Below are 27,095 nucleotides of genomic sequence, written 5' to 3'. Positions count from 1 at the left end.
CCATTTCATCATCATATTATGAACAAGCTGGAATACCGATACCGTACTTGGATAGATCTTAGATCTCTAATTACGTTTTTTTGGTGTAAATGTGATAACGAAAATTAAGAATTTTAGACGCCACAAGGAGTAAGATTTAAGAGAGGGACAATTTATTGCTGGCCATCTTCACTAATCTAATTTGATCCCGTCATTTTTGCAAAATGCGAGTTAACGGTTAAATAGCAAGCATAAACGCATAAACTGTTCATCATTTCTATTTTCGCACTTGTAAAGCAAAACACGTTAGTTTTCTCGCTTTACCTTTATATCTCTTCTTTTCAAAATGCTTTAACCCTCTTTTTTAACTTGAAAATTACGAGATAACATATCATCAACTGAGATTCACTGCTTGGCCCCTCATTTTAGACTTGAACAACAAAATATACGGGAATTTTAATCTTCCGGCGGTCTGTCATCACAGCTTTTTTAACACTTTTCTTCTCTGAATTTCGTTCTTCGTTGTAGAACAGTGAAAAGGATAACAAACCGTAAAGATTTCGATCAAATCCATAGCTTTCCTTAGCTCAAGCAAATCTCGTTTTCTTGTCCTGTTTGTGGGGAAGATAAAACTATCTATCTATGTAAGCCTTCCTTGTACATCCCGAAATTGATTACCAGTATAATACTGTATATCCTTCCCCTTCGAATCTTCGGAAATAGAATCCAGATCATATTCACATTCAGTTACATCCAATTGGAAGGGAACCCTTGCTGATCATTTAGTGATCTGTCGCTATTTCCTATCTTGACTATTAATCTTTTCCCATTATCTCCACTTGCCAACTCGTTTTTCCACCATAACCGGGAACTTATAAATATCGGATTATCCTTCAACGAACTCGATTGGCATTTATCGTTACTTTTATCAACTGTTCTTCACAATTCTACACTTCTGACCGTGACCTATACGCCTCACTTTAATTTTCAACAAAAAACCTCAAAAATCATTTCTATTTCGTCACCATTTGTCTCGACTATTTGACCGATCGGTATTTTTCGGTCTTCAATTTTGGACCCACTATAACTTCGTTAATTGTGATTATCCGTTTCTACAATTAACTTTACGATAACTGCTTAATTAAACTCAACAACATACAATTTACCCATTGTAAACGATCTGTCTTTTCCTTCCGCAACCTTGTGCATGTGCATCAAAATTATCCTATCATCATCATTACCGTGAACGTTGACATCATATTCGTGACCTATATCACGTCACCCCCGACACTTATATATACTTCTATCATCCGGGATATCCGCTCACACAAAAATCATATTTTTTCCATCAATAATTTTGATCATCAATAATTGATCACCAAATTCTGCGAAATAATTAATTAATTATAAACAAATATTGATCTCTATTTGTGACATTCACAACTCGCTTTTTCACCATATATTGTCAAACAACTGCGACAACGGAAAAACTCCTGTTTCGTTTATCCAACCCACCTCGATGATCGTTTTTAACTTTTTGTTTCACTCAACGCGTCTTTCGCAATATCTGGTTCTCTTGAACAATCAAACTATATAAAACCAAATACCAAATACTGCCCCCCTTCCACTGGCTCTTTTGCTATATCGTAAAACGAATACCTGAAATCTGCGTTCTAATTCGCGACTATCTGGAAATATCGCTTCTGAAATGTCCAAACAAACAGACCACGACTATCTTGCTGCTGTTGCTAGAATGCAAGAACGACAAATGACTTGGGGTAGACCCACAAGATCTAATTCATCTGGCTCAGTCTCTTCCACTGGAGATTCGATATCAACCTCACCACATCAAATGAACCTTACTGCATTGGCACCTCAGCATGCTGGGAGCAGCACTAGTGGTGGATCTGCGCCAGCTAGTGTGACCGGTGGACCTATTGCTATTAAAGGTCGACGAAAGGGAAAAGGTAGACCGAAGACCAAAGAGAATGAAGGTAACACATCAGGCGCTGGTCCAAGTGAACATAAAGCCAGAAAAAAAGTTGCGAAAGCTTGTTTGGCTTGTCAGAAATCTCATCTAACTTGTGATGAGCGTAAGCTTATTTTAGATTTATCGTCGTACTCCAAAGTCTACAATCGCTGATAATGCTTAATTACGACTCCTTCTTCTTTGCCTTTTATTTCCTCACTTTACCGTTTGTTCGCTTATGGATCTCATCGGATTTACCGGATCTCGCAAATATCGATGACTTTGGTCGATTTTGGGGAATCATAGAACGACCATGTACAAGATGTGTCAAGAAAGGTATGGCAGATCAATGCGTTGAAGGAGTACGCAAAAAGGCAAAATATCTTCTAGAAGGAGAAGAAAGGCGTAAGTTCTGATTAACCTGTCGTACACTTTGTTTTCCGCTTAGCTAACCGGTCTTTTTTTGATACTTTCAGTCGCGGCTTTACCTCGTCAAGCAAGTAGTCCATCTCCACCTGCTCAGATTCCAACTCAAACCCAGGATTCCGATGCTCAAATTCAACAGCAGTTCAGTCTACTGCCAAATGTATCGCTGCCTCAGCAGACACAGGCTATCCAGCCCCCACGTTTGCCGGATGACGTCTGGCTTTCTGGGCCACTACAACAAAATGACCCTTCCGTCATGTCGGGTCCAGGTCAAATAAGTATGCCTGATCCTATGAGATCATGGAGTAACAACATTCAGCCACAAAATAACAGTAGGTCTGCCAGTCAAGTTGGAATTTTTGAAGGAAATAAAATAGGACTGATTCTTGTTGCAGATTTTTCAGGAAACGGAAATGCTGCCAACACCGAATATCAGATGCTTGATTCCTTATTTGGCAATCTATCGCCTATATTCCCAGGAATTGATCCTTTGGATGAAGTAGGCAGACAAATGTCCATGGATGGTATGAATACTTCCACGGTAAACAACAATGTAAATTTCGATCAGTCATGGCTTAATCCCTCGCCTGGTGCATCAAATGTCACCTCAAATCAATTTGCTGTACAACCTGCACCTACAGGTACTGGACCATCAGTATCACCTACGACATATAGTGATCTTTCACCGCTCAATTCCACTTGGCAACCTCAAAATCAATTGCCAAATCAAAATCAGAATCAAAATTGGACAAATGATCCTAATCAAATGATTATTGACGGTATCAACCAGAATCAAATACAACAATCACAGCCTCAGCCAATATCACAGCAGAATATCCAGATATCCAATCAACAGACTCAACCGACGCATATTCGATCCGATTCTGGAGTTTTATCCAATACTACACCTAGTGTGATAGGCAGAGATGCCGCGACTCCAGCTGAAGTCTATAAAACGGTAGTACAACCTTAGTGAGTATTTCACCACTTTGTGCAGATCCTTCTCCATGCTGATGTTTATTGTAGCGATTATACCCAAGGATATCACACTTTGATGGACTATCTAACCAAAAAGTCAGTGTTTGATGGTTGTAGGATTCGTTAACAGCCAATCTGACGACAATTTTGTAGCTTTGAACAACACGATATCTTACGTGTAGCCCGAGCTTTGGCTTCTTTCCGACCTAGTTTGATCGCTTTACAGTGAGGCAAATTCCACACTAGCTTTGATCTTAAAGAAGCTGATCATGTCATATAGGATGCCCATGTCAGAAGAAGATGAAATCTTCCTTGAGAAATCTTTTCAACGTACTCTTATCGTAAGTGCCGAACAATCGTTGTTGTATGGACCAAGCGGTTCTGACTCTGTTATTTAGGAATTGGAAAAACTTATTTCATACTCGGCAACACCTACAGCGGTTTGGAGGAGAACAGGAGAAGTATGCTATGCGAATCCGGAGTTCTGCAAATTGGTAGATAGGACAGATACTCAGTTATACGGCAATAAAACCTATATTTATGAATTGTTCTCGAATCCATCGTATGTCATCCTCAACTTTCTTACCTCCTGTTTTGACTAGAAAACAATTAACGACAGTACTACAACTTAATAGTGTCGTAACATATTGGGAAAACTTCAGTGTTCACGCTTTCGAAAACACCACGCAAAATTTCTTCCAGCCGGTTGGACTCTCGAAGGTTAATTCAATGTTGAGTTGTACAGGATGTATAACCATAAGGCGAGATGTGAGTTACATTTTTGCCTTTAGGCACCATGTTTCCCATTCTCCATCACTGATAGCTTCTCAACAGGTTTTTGATCTCCCTTCAATCGTTATTGGACAATTCTTGCCCATCCCATCGGATATGTAATTGTCACGCGCTACAATGAACAATTACATTTCAAATGCCTTTACAACAAGGACACTGCTGAGATATCTATGCCCAAAGCATAACAAAAATCTATTTGTATCTATCTTCACCATTGTACTTTGTATCTATCATATAGCAACTTCATAATGCAACGTTATGCACTTTTCATACTACAAGTGACATTCCAAGAACGGCATCAAATCGTAGCATGCCGCGAGTAATGTTCAAAACGCGTTGACAGGAGATAAAGGATGAGACGCGTTGATTTCTTTTCGTCCTCAACAATCTTGCCCTTCTATAACTGCGTGTAAATCACTTCTTAATTTAGCTATCTTGAGTCTTGAACACATTTCACCTATGAACGTTTCCCCCGGCAAAATATATCAACTTCCCCCAGTGTAGTTAGTGGCATCATACATTATATACGGCTTATGATTGTCAAAAAAGCAGTACAACTAGGAAGCTGTTGTTGATCAACTCCGACAACTTTTATTATAACCTCTAAACCCGATCACACGTATAGAAAATGTCAGGATTGGATGACTTATTCAATTCACCTGTGAAAGCGCCACCTAGAAGATCACCATCTCGATCAAGATCACCTGTATCACCTATAGGTAATCCAGCAGTAACGTCTAATAACCCATTATTCTTTTCTCCCGGTGCACAATCAGAATTTGGTTCACCTTCAAATAGTCGTATTAACAGAGAAAGAGATAGATCAATATCACCTTCTATCACTTCACGTGGAATACCTCTTGATCAACCGCAATCACAACTACCGAATGGTATTCAATCAAACTTATCAAATGGGTCTAATTCGATACAAAGGGCACCTGATCCAGTTTATACAACTCATCAATTAGGTGATTTTGAAGATCCTTTTGCAGCTTTGAATAATAGTAATAATGCAAATCAAGATGACGATGAACAAGAGGGAATGAGAAAGAGAAGGAAAATGGCTAAAGTCGATGCTGATAGGTGAGTCATGTAGTGTCTGTATTGAATGGCGAATATGAGATTTGCTGTAACCATCAGAGGTAGAGAACATGAATTTGACAATAAAGAGGCAGGGAATGTTCTCGTACAGGGAGCCGAAAGGAAAAAGTCATACCGAAGCCATAAATTCCACCTGGAGGGTAGGGAATTTCATGCTCACACGCCCTTTATTCACTTCGCAGACTTACAAGCGATAGAGGTATTCCAGCATTATGCAGGGCAGCTAAGAAGTTCAAAGCAAAAGGGAAAGGTTATGAGGTGAGTTATATAGCCGTTTCCAACATCGAAATCCTATGATCTATCAATGATCATCAACAGCCAAAGCTAACCTTGATCATCTATCTTGCCTTGCCTTATTTCTGATCCGCCTGTTTCAACCAGACACAAGATCTTACAAATCTGTTAAATGTATATCAAATGTGGGCACATGGTATGTTTCCTAAAGGTGATTTTCAACATACAATAAATCGAGTAGAGGTGATTTGTCGTTCAAAACGTATGGAAGTGAGTGATTTTCCATTTCAAATCATCATACCAAGTACCCCTTCTACGTTTTCTGAATGAGCTTTAGAACTTTAAGGGAGGGCTGACCATATACGTTTTTGATTTGATAGTCCGCGATAAAGGGATATAGAGAAGCATTCTATCCTCGTCCACGAACACCTTCACCACCACCTTTATCTGATAGAGGGTTGACACCGCCCACAGCGTCACAACAGGAAGAGGGGGAACAGGAATTAGCATCATTGCAAAGGAAGGAACCATTATTTACTTCTCGTCCCCCTGTCAACGACGACGATGATGATATGGGGCCAGATTTGGAGGAAATGATGGCTATTGAAGAAGAGATGCAAAGGGAAGCACAAGGCTCCATTACTACTGTAGATACGAGTAGACAGACGATAGTGGATGACGGGCCGCCGGTATTGGAAGAAGAGGATGAATTGGAAGGCTTATATGATTAAGTGGTGTATATTGTATCATGTAAAATCGAATCATATTGCATCGTAGAGATTCAGAGGGATCAATCATGTCTGCAGTAAAAATACTGTACAGTGGCCTTCAAACAGTGCGGTAGGTATTAGTCACATGACGATGAATATTCGAGTCCATCTATGTATGCATTATATTCATGAGAAAGAGGTACCATAAGTATTAATCTGAGTTACCGAAAACTATATATATAAAAATTTGACTATCCTATAGACCTATATTGTGATTTATCAACGCAAGTCATTCAGTTGCACTTGAACAATATTATCCGTTTCTTATGTTTCATTCGAACCCTTTACTGTTTTTTTTTTTATACAGCACTTCTACCTTCTTTTTCAGCTAAAACAGCTTGACCATCTAATTCTCTTTCGACATTTGGCTGTGTTTGTGTTGATGGTAAAGTAGAATTAATTGCAGGTTGAGCATCACCAACTTGTACAGTAGCAACAGCTAATTCTTCTTCTTTTTTAGCTTGTAATGCATTTGCTTCTTTTGCTGAATTTTTAGCAGCTTCTTCTTCTTCTTTTGTTGCAATTTTATCATTCTTTAAAATTAATGCACCTATTAAAGCTAATAAAGATAATGGTAATCCAATTATATAAACTTGTGATAATGTTTTGGTATATGCTCTTAATACTGCTGGTCTCATTTCCTATTGGATAGAGAATAAACGATTCAGAACTGAAGTCAGCCAATATATCTATTATACCGAATAAAGAAAGACAGAAGGGGAAATGGGAAATCACCACGTACATCAGGGATATATGTCCAAATAGCTGTAGCATCATTTACGACTGCCATAACTAATGGTTCAGTTATACCTGGTACCATACTTTTAAGATGTCTTTGAATCATATTTTCAAATACACTTCCACCCATTGATAAAGCTACAATTCGACCAGCGAAACCGACTAATGAAAATATGATTATTTGTCATTGTCAGTCAAGACTATAAACTTCAAGAAGTTTTGGGAAGAAAAGAATTGAACGGTACTCACTGAAAACTACCATACCAGTACCTAAAGAGATTAACCAAGGTTCTCTTTTCAATTCATGTTGAACTGAAATCATAACATTTTGTAAACAACATCCAATACCAACACCTAAAATAACTTGGAAACCATATAAATGTGCTTGAGGTGTTGAAGGTTTAATAGTATAGAATAATCCTGATGCAATTGATAATAAAATTGGACCAACGACAATAACAGGTTTAAATCTACCAATTTTTGGAATAATTCTTGATGTAATGATTAAAGATGCAACTTGTAATAAAATCAAAGGTAATAATTTTACACCTGCTGATGTTGCTGAGGTGTGATAAACTGCTTGATATGTAATCGATAAATAATATACTAAAATCATAAATACACCAAATACACAAAAGCAAACTATTGATGCACCACTGTTAAATCCAAAAAAAGTATGAATTAGCGAAATCATTCAGTATAAAACGATAAAGATGATTTCTCAAAAGGTTGTTTTTCACTTACATGACATTTCTTCTTTTGAGTAATCTAAGTTTGAACATTTGATTATCTGTACCGATAAACATTTCATATGCAATGAAAACTGGAATTAAGACCACTGAAAGTACGATTGTAACAATGACTGAACCATTTGACCATTGTTTGGTAACACCTCCCCATTGTGTGAATAAAATAAATGAAATTGCCCAACCCATTGCAATAATCATACCTCCCCAATCACACTTAACAACTTGCCAAAACATTTTCTTGGAGTATCCTTCGTATCCCTTTTCACGCCCTAAAGGTGGTCTAGTAGGTTGGAAAAATGCAATACAAGCAATTGCGACACCACCAAATGGTAAATTGATGTAGAAACACCATCTCCATGAAACGTGATCGGCCTATTGAACGAATTAGCCAAAAAATGCATATAATATTCGTCGATTTAACTCACGAAAGCACCACCAATTAAAGGACCAATGACTGAAGCGATGGCGAAACTGTTTGAGAAAATGAAAAAATTATCAGTACCTTAGCTCGAACAGAAATTAGGGATTGATGAACAACAGGTCTACTTACCATACACCGAATAAAGCAAAGTATTGAGCACGATTATGAAGTGAAGTCATTTCAGCAATGATAATCATACCACCACTGAAAATACCAGCTGCACCTAAACCAGCTATTGCTCTACCTAAAATCAAGACATCCATATTTGGTGCGACACCACAAACTAAAGAACCAATTTCGAAGATGAATACAGCAAACATCATTACATGTTTTGAAGGGAAGATGTTCATCCATTGTGAATAAAGTAAATTGAAACCGAGTAAAGTGAGGCTGATGGCCAAGAGAAGAAAAAAACCAGACCAAATCAGTAAAATGATAAATATTCGATAACAAAGTTTGAAGTAATGAACAAATCAAAAAAACTTACAAGAAACCAGAAGCTAACCAAGATAATTTAGTTAAAGAATTGAATTGAGCAGTAATTTTTGGAATTGCAGTTGCTACGATTAATTGATCTAAAGCAAATAAGAATATACAAACCATTAAACTAATGAAAATAGCCCAAAATCTCCATCTTGGTAATTCCATCGGTATATGTGTAGCTGCAACTCCGACTGGAGGAGCTTTAGATTTTTTGACCGGTTTACCATCACCAACTACACCAGTTTTGTCTAAATCATGACTACCACTACTATGACTACTTGTTATTGTCGATGTATGTGGTAATCCATTACTTTCACTGGTTGTAGTAGTAGTAGTAGCGGGAGGGATAGGTTGAGTGGTAGTTGTAGCCATCTTGTCTATAGGATCTCCGTTTACTGTAGATGTTGGAGAAGGTAGTGAGGATTGAGGATGATTTATTGTGGCCATATGAGAGACAACCTCTTATCGGACTTGTCTCAAGTGGTTGTAGGAGATCAGATTGTATTTACAAAAATGTTCAAGGTTCAAATTGGTTGTTGTTTAATCTTGTTGTAAAAAGTAAAAATTGACAATGGAAGGAAAGCTTTTCTCTTATCATCACATTGATCATATATAATATATGTAAAATGCATGGAATCTTGACGCATCAGTAGATACCTCGGCTCACATGCAAAATGAATGTTTTATTTTAGGAGGCATCATAAAAATGTTGAATTAGATGTTATTTTGGGTGTTTTAGGGGCCGAAGCTCGGCGGTCGGCCATATTCCTACCATCATACAGTACATGTATTTTGGTTAACTCATTAAAGGGTTGAGGCGTATCAAAGATCTTCAATATTATCATTATCCTTCAGGCACTATATACTGAGCATGTACAAGCTGAAAGTAAGCTCTATATGCACCTTATGACGGGTTTCAAGCCGGATAATTGACAGGCTAAAAACCCAAAAATAGAAAATCATTTTAAATGTATTTCCCCGATCCTTAATCTTACGAGATAAGCCCAAAAATGTCAACCTCGGACACCGATGGTTATACAAACAACTAACTTGAATAGGAGGGAGGTCAATCAATTTGAACGCGCGTTCAGAACGGCTGAAACTGAGATAGATGTGATTGATAATGGGATTTAACAGTTGAATCAAGTCTGCGAAACGACTTTACCGTATTCAGATTGAGATGAACCTATGGAATAGTTGAAAGCAACATGGTGTTTTAGCATTAAGCCGGAGAAATGTCTGATCTTGTATGGAAATTCGGGAAACTTTACTCTGTACAGTACGCTTTTATAGGATCTTTAAGACTGTGATTCAGGTATTCTTGTCAACACCATATATGATTTATTGGGCATCAGATATATTTCGGCAAAGAGCTAACTTCGTTACTATAAACGACGCGAAGCGATTGATATCAAGCTGAAGCTACCTTGAACGTGATCATGCATCTCCCTTGAGACAGGGAGAATATCATCAATTAGGTACTACTTTTCGATTGAAAGCTTATCAAACACGCTTTATTCTCCTTGCTCGGGTATTTATTTATTCTCTACCTGATAATAATGAAGATTATGAAGTGTGAGTCTGATATATGGATCAGTCGTTACTCCAGATTACCAGTTAGGCCGAAGCACTGACATCTAACGCCAGCAGCACTTCGGGTCAAAACGGAAGAAGCCAAAGGAGGTCGGTCCCCGATAGCAACTATGCATCAATGGCTAAGCTCTTCCAGCTTTGATTTACTAGCAACTTCATTTATCTCAGACGATTGATACTGCCTTCAAAGCAATCAACCGCGGCACTGGCGAGATGTAGTGTCGAAAGAATGCATATCCTTAGCAATGCTTGGCCGCTAAAATCGATGTATATAGGCTATGTCGCACGATTACCATATATACATCTGAACCGTCAGGTCCTGCGAATCGCGATCAACCTCAATGTTTTGCTGATTGCGAATCTGAAGGCAGTTCAACCACTTGATCTACACCTCGATATTCGGGTAAATTCAATTCGAGCTTTTTGGCTAATTCACTACGAGCAGAATATTGTATGTATTAACGCTTGTTCTGATTTCCGTTTTTGTCATCAATGTAAGGAGTATATAATAAGGATAATAATAACGACAACTCACTCGGGAACAAATCTACCACCTAAATAATGTTTACCTTTGAATTTTCTAACACCTTCTTTGGGAGCAGTCAAACTAATTAAAACTTGAGGTTCAAAAGTTTTGATTGTTTCATAATTACCATTTTCATCTTTTTCTGTATATAATGGTTGTGGTCCATCTGTAACTGACCAACCTGATGGTATATCAACTGAGACTATAGGAATATCAACTGAAGTAATAGCATTTAATACTTCATCAAAAGGTTTTCTTAGAGGTGGTGCGAATGAGAAACCTAGATCATTTATTTGGACAATTAGCCATTCTACCTGATCATAAGGTTATACCGTTTTGCTTCTGAAAATGATGATACGTATATTATTTCTTCGTAGTAAACTCACCAAATATAGCATCAAGTATAACATCACTTTCACTTAAACCTTTTTTGAACTGATCAACATCTTTTAGAACTGGTATATTTAAATTTTCACATTGTTTTAATAATCTTTTATATATATCTTTTGATCCTGGTTTAGGTAAATATATTGTAGGTTTATAATTGAAATGATGTAAATGTCTTGCTGCAACTAAACCATCACCTCCCTAAAACAGCGGCAATTGAATCCCATTTTTTTTAGTTATTGATATTAGCAACCACATCAAAGCGAACAAAGCTGATAAAAATCTTCTTTCGCCAAGAAGGATATGAAAACCAAGGGGAAAAAAAAGGAACTTACCTGATTGCCCGGTCCACAAGCTACCATAACTCTTCTATGTGATTTACTTGAGTAGCTCTTCGATAGTGCTTGTGCACATGACAAACCTGCTAATTCCATCAACTATGAATTGGTTGATTGCCTTGAATTAGCAGAAATACTAAATACGACGATTCGATAACTGGGAAGTAAAACATTTAACTAACCTGATCAAGTGAGAATGCACCTGAAGCAGACATGAGCTCTTCATCGATCTGTTGTCTTATGACATTTAGCTTTATCACTACATCACTACAATATCTCTGGAAAGTAAGTAGACAACCTATGATTAAAAACATATTTACCTGTTGAGCGATCTTTTGACTGATATATCTGATAGACATTATTTTGTATTATAGCCGATAGTTTTTTGTGTCGAGATGTTTCGTGATCTATGTATTTCGCTGACTGATCACTGGTGAATCACTTGAGGAATGAAAGCTGTAGCTTGCTCAGACTAATATATACGGAGAGGTATAGAGCGCATATATGCATTAAAAATCTTCTCAACTTATATTATCATTTGTGTGACATCATACACCTTTTTTCTATTAACTAGTAAACACGGACGTCTGAAGTGGAGGTTGTCTAGTGCCAATTTTACCGAATACTTGTGATATATGGGCAACGAGATGGATTCTATTTTGCGGGCCAATGCTAGATATGAGGAAACATTGATAATGCATGGTATAGATGTGCTTGATATATATATCTACATGAGATCGGAAGTTAAAAGAGGTGTGCATGCTTGAGCGAAACTGATTGATATGAACAATCTACTAGTTATGCTGGCCGGATTATGTTTCATGACTTCATTGTCTGTTTATTTCGCCCAATTGTTCCATTTTGATGATATAAATTTCATCTTACTTGATTCAGATCTGTATCAGAACTCGGATGCTGTTCAATCTTATTTAACTGAACAGGTTTACTTTCATTGAATGCCATCTTTCCCATTTTGTCATCTCCTTCTTCTTGTTGATCATTTCCATCGATATCCAATTCACTATCCAAAGCCAATTGCAATTGTTTCATATTCCAGGTTTGTAACGCTCTTTTGTGGACTGTCGTATCTTGATTATGATTGTTAAACAAATCTTTTAACCTTCTCTCATCTTCTGTATCATTCATAACTATACTGATTACTCTTTGTCTTTTGTCAGAATTAGGATTGTTCGATGAAAAAGTACCAGTGCCAGTTCCAGTACCTAATCTACCTAATCGTCCAGAAACTAAATCATAAAAATCAAGTTTATTTTTAATTCCATTATTCAATTTTTTCTGTTTTGGAGATAATGCATTAAAATTTAATCCATGTAATAGATATATTGTATGCAATTCGTTTAAATGTATTCCTGTTATTGAACTTCTTTGACATAATAATATCGGTAATTGTGAGAAATTATCTTTAGATTGATCTTCAATACGAATTCCTTCATTATCAATATCTTCTTGATCAGTCTCTGTAAGGGATTGTTGAATGAGTTTCATATCCAGACCTAGATGTAATAATTCAGGAGTTAAAATCAAGGAATCAATACCTAAATTTGACAATTCTTCAGATAAATAATTCAATGAAATGCTTTCTGGAGGTAAAACTAAAGAAAATTTCCCTTTTGGTGGTAGTGAAGTAATATGTAATAACGATAGAGATTCAATAATCTCAATTGGCAGTTCATTCTGTTTTGTCCCCTTGATTACATCCTCTCCTTTTGAATTGGGTCGAGTGTTATTGGAAGGAGCGGAAGAATTTTGATCTAATGAAGACATTGATCCATCTGTAGAATCTACTACTAAAGCATAATGTTCAGGTTCAACTTGATTATGATTATCTTGATCACTTCGAGCTGTATGAATAGATTTCGGCATTTTGTTTTCGACAGCCATCAACAATTTATTTTTTAGTTCTTTTAGCTTATCTGAAGCTGCATCTGTGAAATCTAAATCAACTAAATTTTTATTATTCCTTTGTATCCAACCACGAGTCTTAATCAATCTTTTAAAATCTTTATTCAAACTCGATGAAATCCATATAGTCTTTACATCATTTTTTCTCTTTGAATAATCTAATTCTTCTTTGGTAATATATCTCCCCTTTTCTCTGATTTGATGCTTTATTGTTCGTATATTCAATAATTTATTCAATACAGATATGATCGGTGGTGGATGTCTAAATAATGTATGGTTTTTCAACATTTCAGCTGTAGCGTGTCTAGAAGGTATTGATCCTATCATTGTATCAGGTTCATCTAAGAATATATATTCTAGTTTATCTAATGCTAAATTACCATTGCCGCTATCGCCTAAATCATATAGTAATAAGTCCTTTGGTGTGGCCAGTATGATCGGAGTTTCAGGCAATTCTAAACCACTCGGTGTAGATCCTTGAGAAGACGCGGATAGTTGATTCGGACGTAGTAGAGTGAACAATGATTCCGTCTGATCATCAACTGAGCTATCTGAAGATAGGTTGACCAATTGGGAATATATCTGATGAGCTAGATATGGTGTTGGCACTATTATCATCATCCTTATTGCTTTTGTGGAAGATTTCGTAGCTAGGCTCATGGCGCTAAGCGCTAATGCTAAAGTCCTGATGTGCAAACAGGCAAATTAGCTAAGGAAAACAGTCCCGCCTCTGTCAATGACACTCACTTCCCTCGACCCATTTCATCCTTGAGGTAAACTTCCTTGCCAGCACCTACGGCCAGCAGAAACAGTTTTTGAGCTGGAGTAGGCTGTAAGATATGTGGATATGAGGTGATCAATCGGTCCGCAAGAGGTTTCGATATACCCAGTTCCTACCATTATCACGGTTAGCCTGCATACGAGGTGATCTCTGAATACGGTACAACGAAACACTTACTGTCCATTTTGAGATGACCACATCTCTGCTTTCAAGAGATGTGTATCTCCTGGTCACTATACGACGACCATGGTTGGGAAATGCATTGTCATTGCTGGGACTGATACACGATTGTGTCGATACTACATGACGAGTTGCTGATATTCTTGATAAATATCTTGAGAATATCCTTGCACCTACTTTTGACGTGGTTGGCTGATCTAAGATAGCCTTGCCGGTCAAGCGTATACACGACATAACTGACATGTTGAATCCGCTCAATGGGTGGGGTTAAGACTTTGAACAGCGTTAAATTATATGTCAAGATCTCGCAGAAATAACATTTCTGCTCATAATATTCTGGAAAAATAGAAAAATCCAAACCGAAAGTGGAGGGGGGATAACATGAAGGTTGGTGAACAGTCGGCGATCTCCGCTCAATTTTAGCCTATCTTAGCTTCTCTCGCCCAGATCCCCTCTTTACGCAATTGACTGTCCAACCTAAAATGCATTTCTGATCCAACGTTCTCCCAAAGCTATCATGAGAGATCTTTATGGAGTACATTGCTAACACAGGCAATGAAAGATGGTTAGGGACATTGACTGAGTGAACATTTTGGGGTTGGAATCTGCAATCATATGCTGTCACCATTGAACGATTTCGTTCGACCGAAGCAGTTGATAAAAGCTGATTTGTGATGAAATCGGTGCCGGGCTGATTAGGTTTCATATTGAAACCCTTAATTATCATTTACCCCCTGAAATGTGTGAGGTTCAAAGCTTCTCATAGCACTTTGTCGAGGTCTTTAGAAGGGACAAGATTGCATAGATACGAGATTCTTTGGACCTTGTGTAGTGCTTTGAGATGATTACATTCCATGAGCAGATCATTTCAGCTTATGGTAATGTAAAAACGAAGATAGGAGAACAATAAAAGAACAAGAGATTTCGGACGACAGAAGACTTCTTCAGTTAATTACTTACTGTACTTTTGTTTTCCGAACCGTCGTAACTCAGGGTATTTGTTACGCCCAAAAAGAGTCACTTTTAGTCATTTTTAGTTCACACATACGTACATGGCATGGTAGCAGCAAACTGCAGTGTAGTTTATTTAGCCTTTTTTTTTAGGTCATACATACAAATACAATTGTATACATACCTTGTATCATCTAGAATTAAGTAAGACCTTGTTACATATTTGCACGATTAAATTGTCTTGTTTTAGGTTTCATCATCACAATCCATTTTTAATACAGACTACGCTTAAGGCTAATATCTTAACAACAAGATCAAGCACGGAAGAAGGATAGGAAGGAGGAAACAAAATACTTGAATCAAAAAGGCACTAAGGTAGATTTCGAAAAATAAAACAATAAAGGTGATCATTTCGGTGGATTTAATGAGATCTTAAAGAAATCAAACAATAACAAAATATAATCCGACAATAACGATTATTAACAACAACAATAACAAGAGCAGCAGTCTTATTGTTCTTTTGCTTCACCTTGAAAAAACACAGCTTATTGTTCTTTAAGGATTTAGGTGGGCTTTTAACAAAAGAATAAAATCATGACAACAACGTCAATAAGGAACAATCACAATGGTGGTCTCGGTGTACCTTCTTCACATTCCCATACGCACGGATCACATATTTCACCTAGATCACTAAGCAATGGTCATAGTAGTGGTCATAGTAGTAGTAGATTTGAATATTCATCAGAAAGAGGTACATCAGGGAATAATGTAACAGGTGGTCCAAGTGTACATCCGTGAGTTGATATTATTCCGATACTATTCAGATCAAAATAGAATGATCAATGCGTGAGAAGTCACGATGAGTGGGGTGCATATCTATCCTTATCTTTCAGTTATGCTGACGATATCATCCATTCACTTTTACCTGCACCCCCTTTTGTTGAATCAAAAATCACATCAAATACTCATATTGATCGCTTTCCATATCCCATGTCAAACCTTACTTTCCCTTATTTCTAATGGATAATGGAACATTTACTCCTGGACTGTATTATTCGGATCAAATTCAATTTGACCAATCCAACACATTCAATCTGTTTCATAAAATATCGTTATCATTCACTTGACAACCATCATTCCACATTTCTGTAACCCCTCCGTTACATCCTTTGAACGACCATCAATTTCGTTCAATTTTCCTCTCTCTTCTTCCTTCTTCCTCTTTCGCCCTACCTACCTTTTTGGATCCACACTGCTGTGCATCTCATCCTCTACTTGGGTCCTCGGGCTTTGTCACTCACCAAATACTACACAAACGTATCACTTTTGGTCTAACCTGTTTGACTCATACACTATCATAATCTGTATCACACCACTATCTTTATCACCATCACCATCATTTTACTATCCACCATCATTTATCACTGGCTGATTTACACCTGACAACGTTAATCACTCCTTCGACAACACCATCACTTTCTTTTGATACTGTTTATTTATTGTATTTGTTTTTTCTTCATAAATACGCTCACTGTTTTTGCTCGAATTTCCCCTTTTACCCTGTCTAACAACACATCAATCTATATTTGGTCACAACGTTGACGATGCTCGTACACTCAACACCACCATTACCACCTCGACTCCCACCTATTCACCCACGTACATTCTCTTCCTCGTCTGGGACAACACAACGTCACGCTTCTTCACCTGGTTTACAACATCCCGGTATCGTTAATATCAATCATCAAAATACTTCCGGAACTACTCACGTACAATCACCTCTCGGCCCTCCACCTTTTTTCCGCAGAACATCTTCATTGAGAGATCCACCACCTGGAGGAAGTAGATCACCTTCTATAGTTGAATCTGAACAAGATCAAGAAGAAGACGAATTCATGGCGCATCAAACTAGATCAGGTAGAAGAAAAGTTAGTAGGCGAAAGGATGATAAGACGTAAGTTAAGAGATCTCTCTCGCTTGAAGCAGATAACGATTTGGTTGTCAAACGGTGTTGCATATCGAATCATCCTCTCCTTTCGAACTTTTCCCTATTTCAAGAACTCAGTTTCTCCTTCCTTTCTTAATATCCTGTTTGCTTTGTTCTATCATTGTTACTTGAACGCGAACCACATTCCCTGAGAAAGCTCCTCATCACTCCTTTCATTGATCTCCATCTTGAAGCTGAGGCAGCCCAAATACTCTCTTTACCCTTCGGGTATTTGCCATTTGTCGAGTACCAAATTTGGTATAGTTGAAGCAAGGTCAGAAATATCCATCTCGCTTAACAGTCGTTCCAAAGCGATGACGATCTTTGCGATCACTCACCTTTGACCCCTTTAACCGATCAACGGATGATCAATGTTATAAAAGGGATGAAACTTGCTTCAAAGCTTGTTATTCTGCACTTATGGCGCCGCCCCAACCCTTGCTTTATACGGTTCATACGTAATGGGGCAAGAGATATCCTCTGACCTTATTTGTCTTTCTGCTTTTCATCCTACTTCGTGATCCATTCCTGCAACCGGACATCTTTTCGATTCTTCTTCTTGTATCTCACTTGCTCTCAATCAAACACACCGCATTGCTCCATATTAACATACTGCCCGAATGATTTTTACCTTGATACTCCGATGACATTTCCTGATTATCGACGCCATTCAATTGCTGACATTCCTGCTCCATCTCCTTCAATGCCCGCTCCAAACCTGCTATATATCACTCCCCCACCGTCTCGCCGATCATCGATTAACATCGTCCCTCAACCGCAAATCAACAACTTTTTCCGTCGACACTCATTGCCGGAACGACCTTTAAATGCGCGAACACGACTTGATCCCTTGTCACCAATCGACGATGATAGTGGTGATGATGCTGAAGGCGAAGATGACGAAAATCGATCGGCTGGACGAGCTGATAAACGAAGACGTGTCACTAAAGGTGGAAAGGCCATCGATGTGATACCTTCACCTCGGAAAGATCATGGAGGGGGATCACGTTCACCTTCCAATCACGACATACAATCAAATTCACACGCAACGAGGAATGGAAGAGGCACTGGATCGACTCTAGCGCCAATCAAACCCATTGGATTCGCAGCTGCTAGAGAAGCGAGAAGGGATGATAATGATAATCAGGCATTACCTTCACCTGTTGTAATGGGATTTGACTTTAAAGCGATTGACCAAGATCAACTCAAGACCGTAGGTTCAGTCTCGAAGCAATCAAATAATATTGATGATAAAGAGAATCAAGCTCAAGTTAAACAATTTATAAATGAACAGGTACGAGATACAATATCGATTAAAGAACAACAACAAGCTTTGATAGCTGCCAGACGAAGAGAAGTTGCACAATCTCAACCTTCTACACCAAAAGAACTCACTTTTAAAGGTTGGGCACCAAAGGACAATAATGGTCATCCACCACCTCTTCCACCATCTAATTCCGATCATTCAATTTCTACACCCAGAGAAAGCTTTAGTGGCCCTTCAAGTGCCGGTGCTCCAGTGAGCGGAGGTGGAGTAGGTAGAAGAAGGGAGAAAACAAGGGATAAAGTTGAAAAGATGAGTATAGTGACTTCTGCTACTGAAAGAGACGTCGTACCGGGATCAAAGGTAAGTCATCCGCGGATTCAAGTATTAATCTCTTACTCGAAGCTAATGTATCACGCTATAGAGTGCACCACTAAACCAAGGTTTGGCTTCACAACAAGCGTCACCTCGAGAACCTCCCTCGGGTAGTCAAACATCTGTACCGCCACACATCCTTCCTCCCATTCATGGCTATGGACATCATCCTGGTAACGGTATGACTGATCCTCGTACGGCACCTATACGTTCGAGAAATGGCGAAGAACATGAATTCGCCAGACAGCAAGGACCATATTATGGATTACCACAAACTAGACCATTGGCAAGACCATACGAATCACAACAGAATTTACGTGGACCCGCCACAATCTCTAATGATCGACGAAACTTTTCGGTGCCCTCTAACAATGCAGCGAATCTACATTTACCATCTTCTTCTTCAGCAGCAAGATATGAAGGTGTACCATCACCTAGAAGATCTAGTATAAATGTTCAACAACAGCAACAGCAACCACAGTCAAATTCACCAAAATCATATACGTCAGGATCAGGATCATCACCTAGAATATTAAGTAGAGAAAACTTTTTATTACCATTCAATCAATTATATGATTTATTATATCAAACAGATAACCTAAGATATAATTTACAAGATTTGATGAACCGAAATGAATCTGCATATCAACAACAGATAAATCAAATCAAAGAGTTTAAATCTACAGCACAAGCTTCAAATACATTATTAAATAATCTACAATCTAGTGCAGATAGTTTAAAAGAATTAGTCAGATATGAAGTTGAAAGAAATAATCAAGTAAAAGATAGGGAATTGGATGAATTGAAAGAGAGATTAAGAAGGCTGGAAGAGAAAGATAGTAATAACACCAACAAGGATGATGAGGGCGAGGGTGAAAAGAGAGATTAAAGTGAGACCGTTGAACAAGTAGATCGAAAATTGAAACCGCTCAACCATCATGCCGAAGAGATTGACAACACACATCGCGGACTATACAAGTCATAAGAAAAGAGGTGAATTACAGAGAAGAGAAAGAAATTATGCTAGAGAAAAGAATAAAATCATTGTAAAATTACAATTACAATAACTGTTTATATTTTGGGTATTTCATATAGTGTTTTTATAGGACAATGTTTTTTTTGCGTTTTTTTGGTGCTAAATATGCACCAAGTGTACAACTCATCCTCTCTTATACTTGAATGGATCAAGTATCCAGGCTGACAAATGCAGTTTGCATAAATCAGTATTTTGTGCACTGAAGGAATTATGGTACAAGAAAGTAAAATGCACCATACAAGGCCTTTCTCGGTCATACCCGGTCCGCTTCATGCTGTTATCGATCACACATATTTGATCTGGCTTTGACTGATAACATCCTATTCTATTCTTCTTTCTCGCTTTCTACCATTTGTCAGTATCAGGCTGGATATCGGAAGTCAGTGGAAGCACTGTCCCTATTCGTATTCACCATGTCAATAATACAACAACTGACCGACAGTATATCAGCCCAAATATCAACTCTCGCACCTATAACACTTTCAGTACCTACTACACCTATATTTCAATTATCAAAATTCATACATCATATCACAAATACACCTGTACATCCTGTTTATTTCCCCTATTTGAGATTTGGTGTTATTCATGCTGTTAGAGTCACTACTGTATGGGCAGGTTTGACAAAAGCTAAAAGAGGGGGAGGTAGATTACAAGATTTGTTTGGATATTTAGTTTTGGCTTGTAAGTTGTTTTTTTTTTTTGTTATATAGCTGGATGCTACCTACCTAGCTGTGTCAAGAATACTGATGATGAACTTCATCTCTGATGACTCATAAATAGGGGGAGGAAGTACAGTTGTATCATTATTACTTAATCAACCACCATCATGGTTAATTTCATTTACACCATGGATTATCTATATTTCAATTTATACCTTACTTATACCTACTGGATTATCAAGATATTTCATTGAAACTTGTCCTAAAATCTTATTTAATGTTGTAGGAGGTCTCATAGATGGTATGACAAGAGGTACAACTATAACTTCTTTAATTACTTTAATATCAAATTCTTCTCTACTTAAAATAGCTTCTGAACAAAATCAGAATTCGTCGAATGGAGAAATTGGAATTTGGACTTATATGATATTAAGTGGAATAGCAATATCTTCAGGTGGTGTAATAGTTGGTTTATTAGGTATAAATGAAAATGAATGGAAATTGATTACACCAAATTTATTAAAAGGTGGTATATTGAATACATTAGATTTTTCAAGTTCAAGTTTAATTGGTTTATTATGGTTAATATTATTAAATCAGAATCAATCTTTAGAATCGATTAGTAAATCGTTAAGTAATACATTACCACAAGAACTCAAAATTTCATCCAAAGACAAGGACGAGTTATCAATTATTGATATACCTCATGCAAGAGCCATTTGCGTTTTGGTTCTAGGTTTCATATTAGCTATTAAAGGTATCATTTTGACTTTTATAGCAAATGGAATCAAAACGAAATTAGTCAATAAAATAGATAAGAAAACTGAATTATACATATTAGATGAAAAGAAGAGTGCAACTAGAACTGAAGTGATTAAAACACCTATCAAAATTAAACAAAATAGTAATAGTAGTGGTAGTAGTAGCGTTAAATCTACACCTAGGAAAAGTCCCAGAGCTAAATCAAAGTAGAGATGGAGAGATTACAGGACGATGATAAATCTTTAGGACTTGATACAGATTGAAAACAGAAGGATGTAATCTGGTAAATGGATGGCAAATATACATATATCTAACTTGGTATTATAAATGAATACAACGGTTATCTTTAATTTTACAATTTATTGTTCATTGACGTTTACTGATTCAAGACAAAACATCTGCACCTTGTTTCATCCATCTAAAAGTAATACTAACTCTTAAATCTCTTAAAATCGTTTCAGAACCGGCTCCGATTCCTCCAATTCCAGTTCCGATTCCGATTTCAGACTCATTTTCTACTAAATCTTCATAAATGTTTTCTTCTATACCATGTTCCCATTCCCATCTAGATTCACCTGATAAAATATATACTGTTCTAGGCGGCATATAAATCTTATGTTCATGTTCGACTTCATTTTTGTTGTTGTTGTTTAAAATCATTACACATCCACCAATTAATGAACAACCTAATATACCATCAGAATAACGATTAGGTAAATCAATATGTAATTTTATACCTTTTCCAGGTTGATATAAATTTAATATCACTTGTCTTGATAAATTTTGATTAAATAACAAGTCTATCGTTTCTTTCGATACTTCATCATCCAATAAATCTTTCAATTGATCTATAAGATTATTGATATATATAGGTAAAGATGATTCTTCTCTCGAATCTAATTTAGGTGATTCAAATAACATTACTTGATCCCTTTGACCACATGAAAAAACATTTGATGAAGCTATAGCATCCAAAGTCATTCCTTAGATGAGGAAGAGGGTCAGCCATTGCAATACGGCTATCATTGTGTATCTCCACACTCACGAGCAACATCATCAGACAATAAACTTGGAAATACCCATAATCCCGGAATATCAGGAGCGATTCTTTTAGCTATTTTTAATCCTTTATAATTTTGAGCAGTTTCATCGTCAGATTCTGAGAAAAGAGAATCAGGAGAGTGACTCCTGGTACAATTCATCTGTTCTCTTGTCCAAGCTAGATTTATGATTACATGTGACCAGTATAGGAGTTTTATCTGAAGACCTTGTCATAACTGTAAAAGCAGTTGTAAACTGGCACTTAGCTTATTGATATCATACACGCATTTTGACCGCTCAACTCCGACGGAACTCCGAGATAAACAGCAGCAACAGCTTAGACGTGATTTGATGTGGTGCTCAATTAATTGGACCAAAAAGGGTCTCACCATACGAACGTTGAACGTTGGCATGGATACCCCAAAATCCCCTTAACATCCATCTTCTTCTTTCAATTTATTGTTTTGACTTGAAGTTAATCAACCTAGTCACTCTTTCAATTAAGAATCAAATCCGAAAAAAAGCATATTCTAAAATGTTCTCCAACTCACTCAGACAAGGTAAGCTGATCTGCTCTTTCATGCAGTAAAAGATAGCTTATAGATCTGATTTTGCTTTTATCTTCACTTAGGTCTTAGAACCGCTTCTCGACAATCTGGTAAGTCTCTCCAGCATTTGGAGCAAGTATACCTCAATCACAATAGCCGACTTACTCTTATCTTCAGCTCGAGCATTCTCAACTATCCCTGCTAGAGCTGCTGCTCGACCTTCTTTGGGTGCAGGTGTAGCTATGGGTGCTGCCGTTGCCGGTTATGCTATGTACGAGGGTGAGTAGTCTATATGTTACTATATGAAAGACGAAAATTTAGTTGATCTTTTCTTTTATTTGGAATAGTCTCAAAATCACCTCTCCTCCTTGAATCTAAAACCATCGCTGGTGAGAAAGGTACCGCTTCTGAAAGATCTTTCGTTATGGTGAGTTGAATAAGCAATCCACTCATAGAAATGTTAACTGATGTAAAATTTCAATCGAAAATTAGATCAAACCAGATGGTGTCTCTAGACAACTTGTCGGAAAGGTAAGCTATTGGTTGCTCATTGTCATCACGAAACGTATAGCTGACAAACATACTATGGTAGATCGTTTCAAGATTCGAAGGTATGTAAAACGTTCCAAATGGACAAGGTTAAAACCAATAAGAGTGACCCATATTGACTGAATTGGTCTTGGTATAATAGAAAGAGGTTACAAACTTGTTGCGTGAGTCAATCCTGCCCTCTGCTTTATTATCCCGAGAGTACAAGTCAGGAATTTAACTCATATCGTGTTTATATTACAGTATCAAATCCCTCACACCTTCACCTGCTCTTGCTAAAGAACATTACTCTGATCTTTCAGCTAGACCATTCTACAACGGTTTAGTTAAATACATCACTTCCGGTACTCCAGTCGTTGCCATGTAAGTGAACTTGATGCCTAAATTCCTTCTTATACGATCAGTATAGCTAATTCAAAGGTTTTTGGTAGGGTTTGGGAAGGTAAAGATGTAATCAAACAAGGTGTAAGTCAAATTAAGATGTGCATTCATCCCAATACAGACATTTTAATAGCTGATTGGAAAAAAACGCATGATTTTCATGTATTTTTTTTGTTACATAGCGAAGAATCGTGGGTGCTACTAACCCTCAAGAAGCTGATCCTGGATCAGTAAGAGGTCAATACGCCGTTTCAGTTGGTCGAAACCTTATCCACGCTTCTGTAAGTTGAAACTTTATTCCTTCTTTATATGTGGACGAAGCGAATTATCAACTTATTCTGGTGTTACCGAAAAATCAGGACGCTTTCGAATCTGCTACCAAGGAAATTGGTCTTTGGTTCGACGAGGCAGAACTTTCTGATTACGAGGTAAGTCCAGTGCTGCATCTCACTGCTGTCCTGTCTGCCTCGTAAAACAACGAGCTGCTCCTGATCATTGTGTCGTTTGTATTCACTTAAACACAGCCAATTGCCTGGGTAAGCTTTTTTTGTTTCTCTTTCCCCGCAACGAACTGTCAAAAGGAAGTAATAGCTGATATTTTCTTCTTCATCTTCACAGCCTTGGGTTATGGCTGACAACTAGAGATCTAATACCTTACTATACATTATCACTACCAAATCTATGTTAGATGGTTTGAGGATAGGATAGATCTCTTGCATTAGTCATATAGTGTCACCAAAGTCGGAAAGCATGCACAGAATTGCATTCATAATTCAATCCATATTGATCGTTGTTGTGCAAAAAGCGATCATAAGGTCGTTGGCACGACGGTATCTTGATTATCATCTGCTATCACAAAAACGCACCCTCGCAGAATATGAATACCATTCTTATTGGTTATCGAGATGTCATATAGATGAGATTCATTCACATAATTCGTTTGATTGCTCGTTTCCCAACTTCAACTTTATGTATATCAAAGATTTCTTTGTTCAAATTGTTCTACACAACTCATCTAAGTAGGGGAAGAATTGATTCTTTTTAAGCATGATTTTGATCTATTAATTTCGCACGTTCTTGTTCGACTCGCTATTGATGTAACATTTTATCAGCGAGGTTGTTTAGATATGCTTGAAGCTGTGATTAAAGGCAACACTCACAGCATATAGTAAAGATACAGCGGTATTGATGTTATGCGGGTATCCAGTGATAGTTACTAATCTTTCTTCTGGGTTAGCTACTGTACCTGGTGCAGCTGTACCAGGATCGGTAACTCTGATATTACATTGCGATTGACCTCGGATTTCATTGATTTTGGAACCTCCTTTACCAATGACTAGTGGGAATATGATAAAACTGGTAAGCTTTGATGTCTTATAGTCAACACAAGCTTTACTCACTAGCACCGACTAAAGAGTTGGGTATGAAGATCTGTTGAGTTTGCATACCAGGTGGAGGAGGGGCGTTAGGGTCTTTGTTGTTGAAATGAGGTTGTTGTTGTTGTTGTTGTCCACCATATCCACCAGCACCGCCTGGACCACCTTGACCACCGGGTCCTCCTCGTGCTCCCGCTTGTCGATATGAACCAGTTGCTGCTCCTGGATTTCGTTCTTGATATTCAAGCAAGATGGTACCAATGTAGTATACGGCGATGTGAACGGCATCGGCGACACCAGAGACGGAAAGGACTCGCTGAAGGGTGTCAAGGGATGTCAGCTTGAGTCATCCACCAATACAATCAGTGATTTAGAGGTGATGGCTTACCTCGGTAGATCCCGGTAACATAGCTTCACTAGCATTTAACCGAGCACCAGAAGCTTCTTGTATTTCTTTGATTTTGGAACCACCTTTACCGATACTATATGCACAAGAACAGTGTGAGTTATTGATACAGATATTCTGAGGCTAAAACAACTTACACACTACCCATTCGAGAGTTAGGAATGATGAATTTGATGGTGACTGCACGGGATCCAGGAACGGAAGCGACATCGAATGGTTCGTCATTAATTCTTCTTACAATGAGACCGAAAGCCTAATTTGCAAGCGTCAGATCTTGACAAAATATCTGCGTTAACATTTTTACTAACCTTGGCAACGGAATCGAGGGGACCAGATACGTTAAGGATTCTTTCGGGATTACCTGGAATGGATTCTGATACAGTTACACGGGCACTTGATTTTTCCTATTGACAAGTGATTGTCAGCTAATCTACCGGATACTGGATCCTTTGCAGCCTGAACTTACTCTGATTTCATTGACATGAGCACCACCTCTTCCGATAATTATACTAGCGTCTTGAGTAACGATTAAAGATCTCATTTGAATCTGTTGAGGGGGAGCTTCGGATTTTACGGGAGCGGCAGGAACGGAAGCGGGGGGAGGAGCGAGAGTAGTTGAGGGGCCAGCATCGGCACTACATCCCCCATTCCAGTATATCAGTAAACACAAAATCAAAGGAGATATGTCCACAGCTAAAGAGGTGCAACAAAGGAACAAGAACATGCAACTTACCCCTCTATCTCGGTACCATCCATCTTCTTGTTAGATTCTTCTTTGTTCTCTGAAGCAGCTGAACCGTTTCCGTTTGATTCCTCTTTCAGAGCAGTTTCTCCGTCAGGTTTAGCTCTTTTGGCTGAGGTTTGAGCTGAAGTTTCAGTTGAGGGTGAAGGTGAAGCTGGTCTTTTGTTTGTTACAGCTGTTGTTGGTGTGGAAATGTCGGACATTGTTCAAGATTTTTCAATTAAGGATGATGATATATACTCAGTCAGTTGACGCCTGTTTCAATTACGCGTAAAAAAGCGATAGATTTGATTGTTACAAAGGTAGATAATTCAAAGTAGTATGATTTTGATGATGATGATGATGATGTAGAGGTTTCAAGTTCGATGGACAGTAAATGATATAGGATGTTGCAATTATGAGGTGAATCCGAGTGATATCGTATAAGTGTGAATGTGATGAGAGACGTGAAGCATAACGTGTTGAATGATTTGTTGAAGAGTTAAGGACGGTCGAAACGGATCGTAATTTACATGGTACATAGAAAGTGAAGGAAATGGGTCAGGTGGAGGAAGGGATGAGGAAGGTTCAAGAGGAAATGAACTCACGTTTACGACCAGTCAGTTGTCCGGTTAATCTAATGATTCAAATACCACTTGTCGATAGTC

At 37.8% G+C, this 27,095-nt stretch overlaps 12 protein-coding genes across 12 annotated transcripts; 7 read left to right on the top strand and 5 right to left on the bottom strand.

The window, feature by feature from the left end:
- Nucleotides 1-1,687: 1,687 nt before the first annotated feature.
- Nucleotides 1,688-4,246, top strand: L201_001862 (uncharacterized protein; the record flags this gene model as incomplete). The annotated part of the gene is made up of 10 exons (XM_066217647.1): nt 1,688-2,072; nt 2,255-2,353; nt 2,425-2,706; nt 2,770-3,346; nt 3,401-3,448; nt 3,506-3,577; nt 3,633-3,693; nt 3,751-3,914; nt 3,988-4,120; nt 4,187-4,246. 10 exons carry the CDS (start codon nt 1,688-1,690, stop codon nt 4,244-4,246), a joined length of 1,881 nt encoding a protein of 626 aa, XP_066073744.1.
- Nucleotides 4,247-4,772: 526 nt separating this feature from the next.
- Nucleotides 4,773-6,210, top strand: L201_001861 (uncharacterized protein; the record flags this gene model as incomplete). Its single annotated transcript, XM_066217646.1, has 4 exons — nt 4,773-5,227; nt 5,428-5,503; nt 5,627-5,749; nt 5,860-6,210. The coding sequence occupies 4 exons, from the start codon at nt 4,773-4,775 to the stop codon at nt 6,208-6,210; spliced, it is 1,005 nt and encodes a 334-aa protein (XP_066073743.1).
- Nucleotides 6,211-6,548: 338 nt separating this feature from the next.
- Nucleotides 6,549-9,012, bottom strand: L201_001860 (uncharacterized protein; the record flags this gene model as incomplete). Its single annotated transcript, XM_066217645.1, has 7 exons — nt 6,549-6,890; nt 6,992-7,149; nt 7,237-7,643; nt 7,732-8,108; nt 8,162-8,207; nt 8,287-8,547; nt 8,645-9,012. The coding sequence occupies 7 exons, from the start codon at nt 9,010-9,012 to the stop codon at nt 6,549-6,551; spliced, it is 1,959 nt and encodes a 652-aa protein (XP_066073742.1).
- Nucleotides 9,013-10,571: 1,559 nt separating this feature from the next.
- On the bottom strand, nt 10,572-11,843 carry L201_001859 (NAD(P)H-hydrate epimerase; the record flags this gene model as incomplete). Its single annotated transcript, XM_066217644.1, has 6 exons — nt 10,572-10,668; nt 10,769-11,039; nt 11,146-11,347; nt 11,482-11,583; nt 11,667-11,714; nt 11,805-11,843. 6 exons carry the CDS (start codon nt 11,841-11,843, stop codon nt 10,572-10,574), a joined length of 759 nt encoding a protein of 252 aa, XP_066073741.1.
- A 517-nt stretch (nt 11,844-12,360) lies between these two features.
- Nucleotides 12,361-14,611, bottom strand: L201_001858 (uncharacterized protein; the record flags this gene model as incomplete). Its single annotated transcript, XM_066217643.1, has 3 exons — nt 12,361-14,092; nt 14,155-14,300; nt 14,366-14,611. The coding sequence occupies 3 exons, from the start codon at nt 14,609-14,611 to the stop codon at nt 12,361-12,363; spliced, it is 2,124 nt and encodes a 707-aa protein (XP_066073740.1).
- Nucleotides 14,612-15,913: 1,302 nt separating this feature from the next.
- Nucleotides 15,914-16,339, top strand: L201_001857 (uncharacterized protein; the record flags this gene model as incomplete). The annotated part of the gene is made up of 2 exons (XM_066217642.1): nt 15,914-16,113; nt 16,213-16,339. 2 exons carry the CDS (start codon nt 15,914-15,916, stop codon nt 16,337-16,339), a joined length of 327 nt encoding a protein of 108 aa, XP_066073739.1.
- Nucleotides 16,340-16,923: 584 nt separating this feature from the next.
- L201_001856 (uncharacterized protein) lies at nt 16,924-17,277 on the top strand (the record flags this gene model as incomplete). Its single annotated transcript, XM_066217641.1, has 1 exon — nt 16,924-17,277. The coding sequence occupies one exon, from the start codon at nt 16,924-16,926 to the stop codon at nt 17,275-17,277; it is 354 nt and encodes a 117-aa protein (XP_066073738.1).
- Nucleotides 17,278-18,009: 732 nt separating this feature from the next.
- Nucleotides 18,010-19,834, top strand: L201_001855 (uncharacterized protein; the record flags this gene model as incomplete). Its single annotated transcript, XM_066217640.1, has 3 exons — nt 18,010-18,519; nt 18,601-18,933; nt 18,995-19,834. The coding sequence occupies 3 exons, from the start codon at nt 18,010-18,012 to the stop codon at nt 19,832-19,834; spliced, it is 1,683 nt and encodes a 560-aa protein (XP_066073737.1).
- A 560-nt stretch (nt 19,835-20,394) lies between these two features.
- On the top strand, nt 20,395-21,615 carry L201_001854 (uncharacterized protein; the record flags this gene model as incomplete). The annotated part of the gene is made up of 2 exons (XM_066217639.1): nt 20,395-20,665; nt 20,765-21,615. The coding sequence occupies 2 exons, from the start codon at nt 20,395-20,397 to the stop codon at nt 21,613-21,615; spliced, it is 1,122 nt and encodes a 373-aa protein (XP_066073736.1).
- Nucleotides 21,616-21,789: 174 nt separating this feature from the next.
- On the bottom strand, nt 21,790-22,607 carry L201_001853 (uncharacterized protein; the record flags this gene model as incomplete). Its single annotated transcript, XM_066217638.1, has 2 exons — nt 21,790-22,388; nt 22,451-22,607. 2 exons carry the CDS (start codon nt 22,605-22,607, stop codon nt 21,790-21,792), a joined length of 756 nt encoding a protein of 251 aa, XP_066073735.1.
- Nucleotides 22,608-22,981: 374 nt separating this feature from the next.
- Nucleotides 22,982-24,566, top strand: L201_001852 (uncharacterized protein; the record flags this gene model as incomplete). The annotated part of the gene is made up of 13 exons (XM_066217637.1): nt 22,982-23,006; nt 23,078-23,104; nt 23,172-23,273; nt 23,342-23,421; nt 23,487-23,525; nt 23,587-23,605; nt 23,686-23,707; nt 23,787-23,906; nt 23,975-24,008; nt 24,107-24,205; nt 24,284-24,352; nt 24,449-24,460; nt 24,543-24,566. The coding sequence occupies 13 exons, from the start codon at nt 22,982-22,984 to the stop codon at nt 24,564-24,566; spliced, it is 672 nt and encodes a 223-aa protein (XP_066073734.1).
- Nucleotides 24,567-24,965: 399 nt separating this feature from the next.
- Nucleotides 24,966-26,651, bottom strand: L201_001851 (uncharacterized protein; the record flags this gene model as incomplete). Its single annotated transcript, XM_066217636.1, has 8 exons — nt 24,966-25,013; nt 25,085-25,260; nt 25,325-25,616; nt 25,689-25,782; nt 25,844-25,959; nt 26,015-26,110; nt 26,173-26,341; nt 26,440-26,651. The coding sequence occupies 8 exons, from the start codon at nt 26,649-26,651 to the stop codon at nt 24,966-24,968; spliced, it is 1,203 nt and encodes a 400-aa protein (XP_066073733.1).
- Nucleotides 26,652-27,095: the final 444 nt, after the last annotated feature.

The sequence above is a fragment of the Kwoniella dendrophila genome, chromosome 2 (assembly GCF_036810415.1).
Source record: "Kwoniella dendrophila CBS 6074 chromosome 2, complete sequence".
Lineage (NCBI taxonomy): Eukaryota > Fungi > Basidiomycota > Tremellomycetes > Tremellales > Cryptococcaceae > Kwoniella > Kwoniella dendrophila.
The sequence above is the reverse complement of the archived record's forward strand: the minus strand, read 5'-3'. Positions and strand labels throughout refer to the sequence as shown.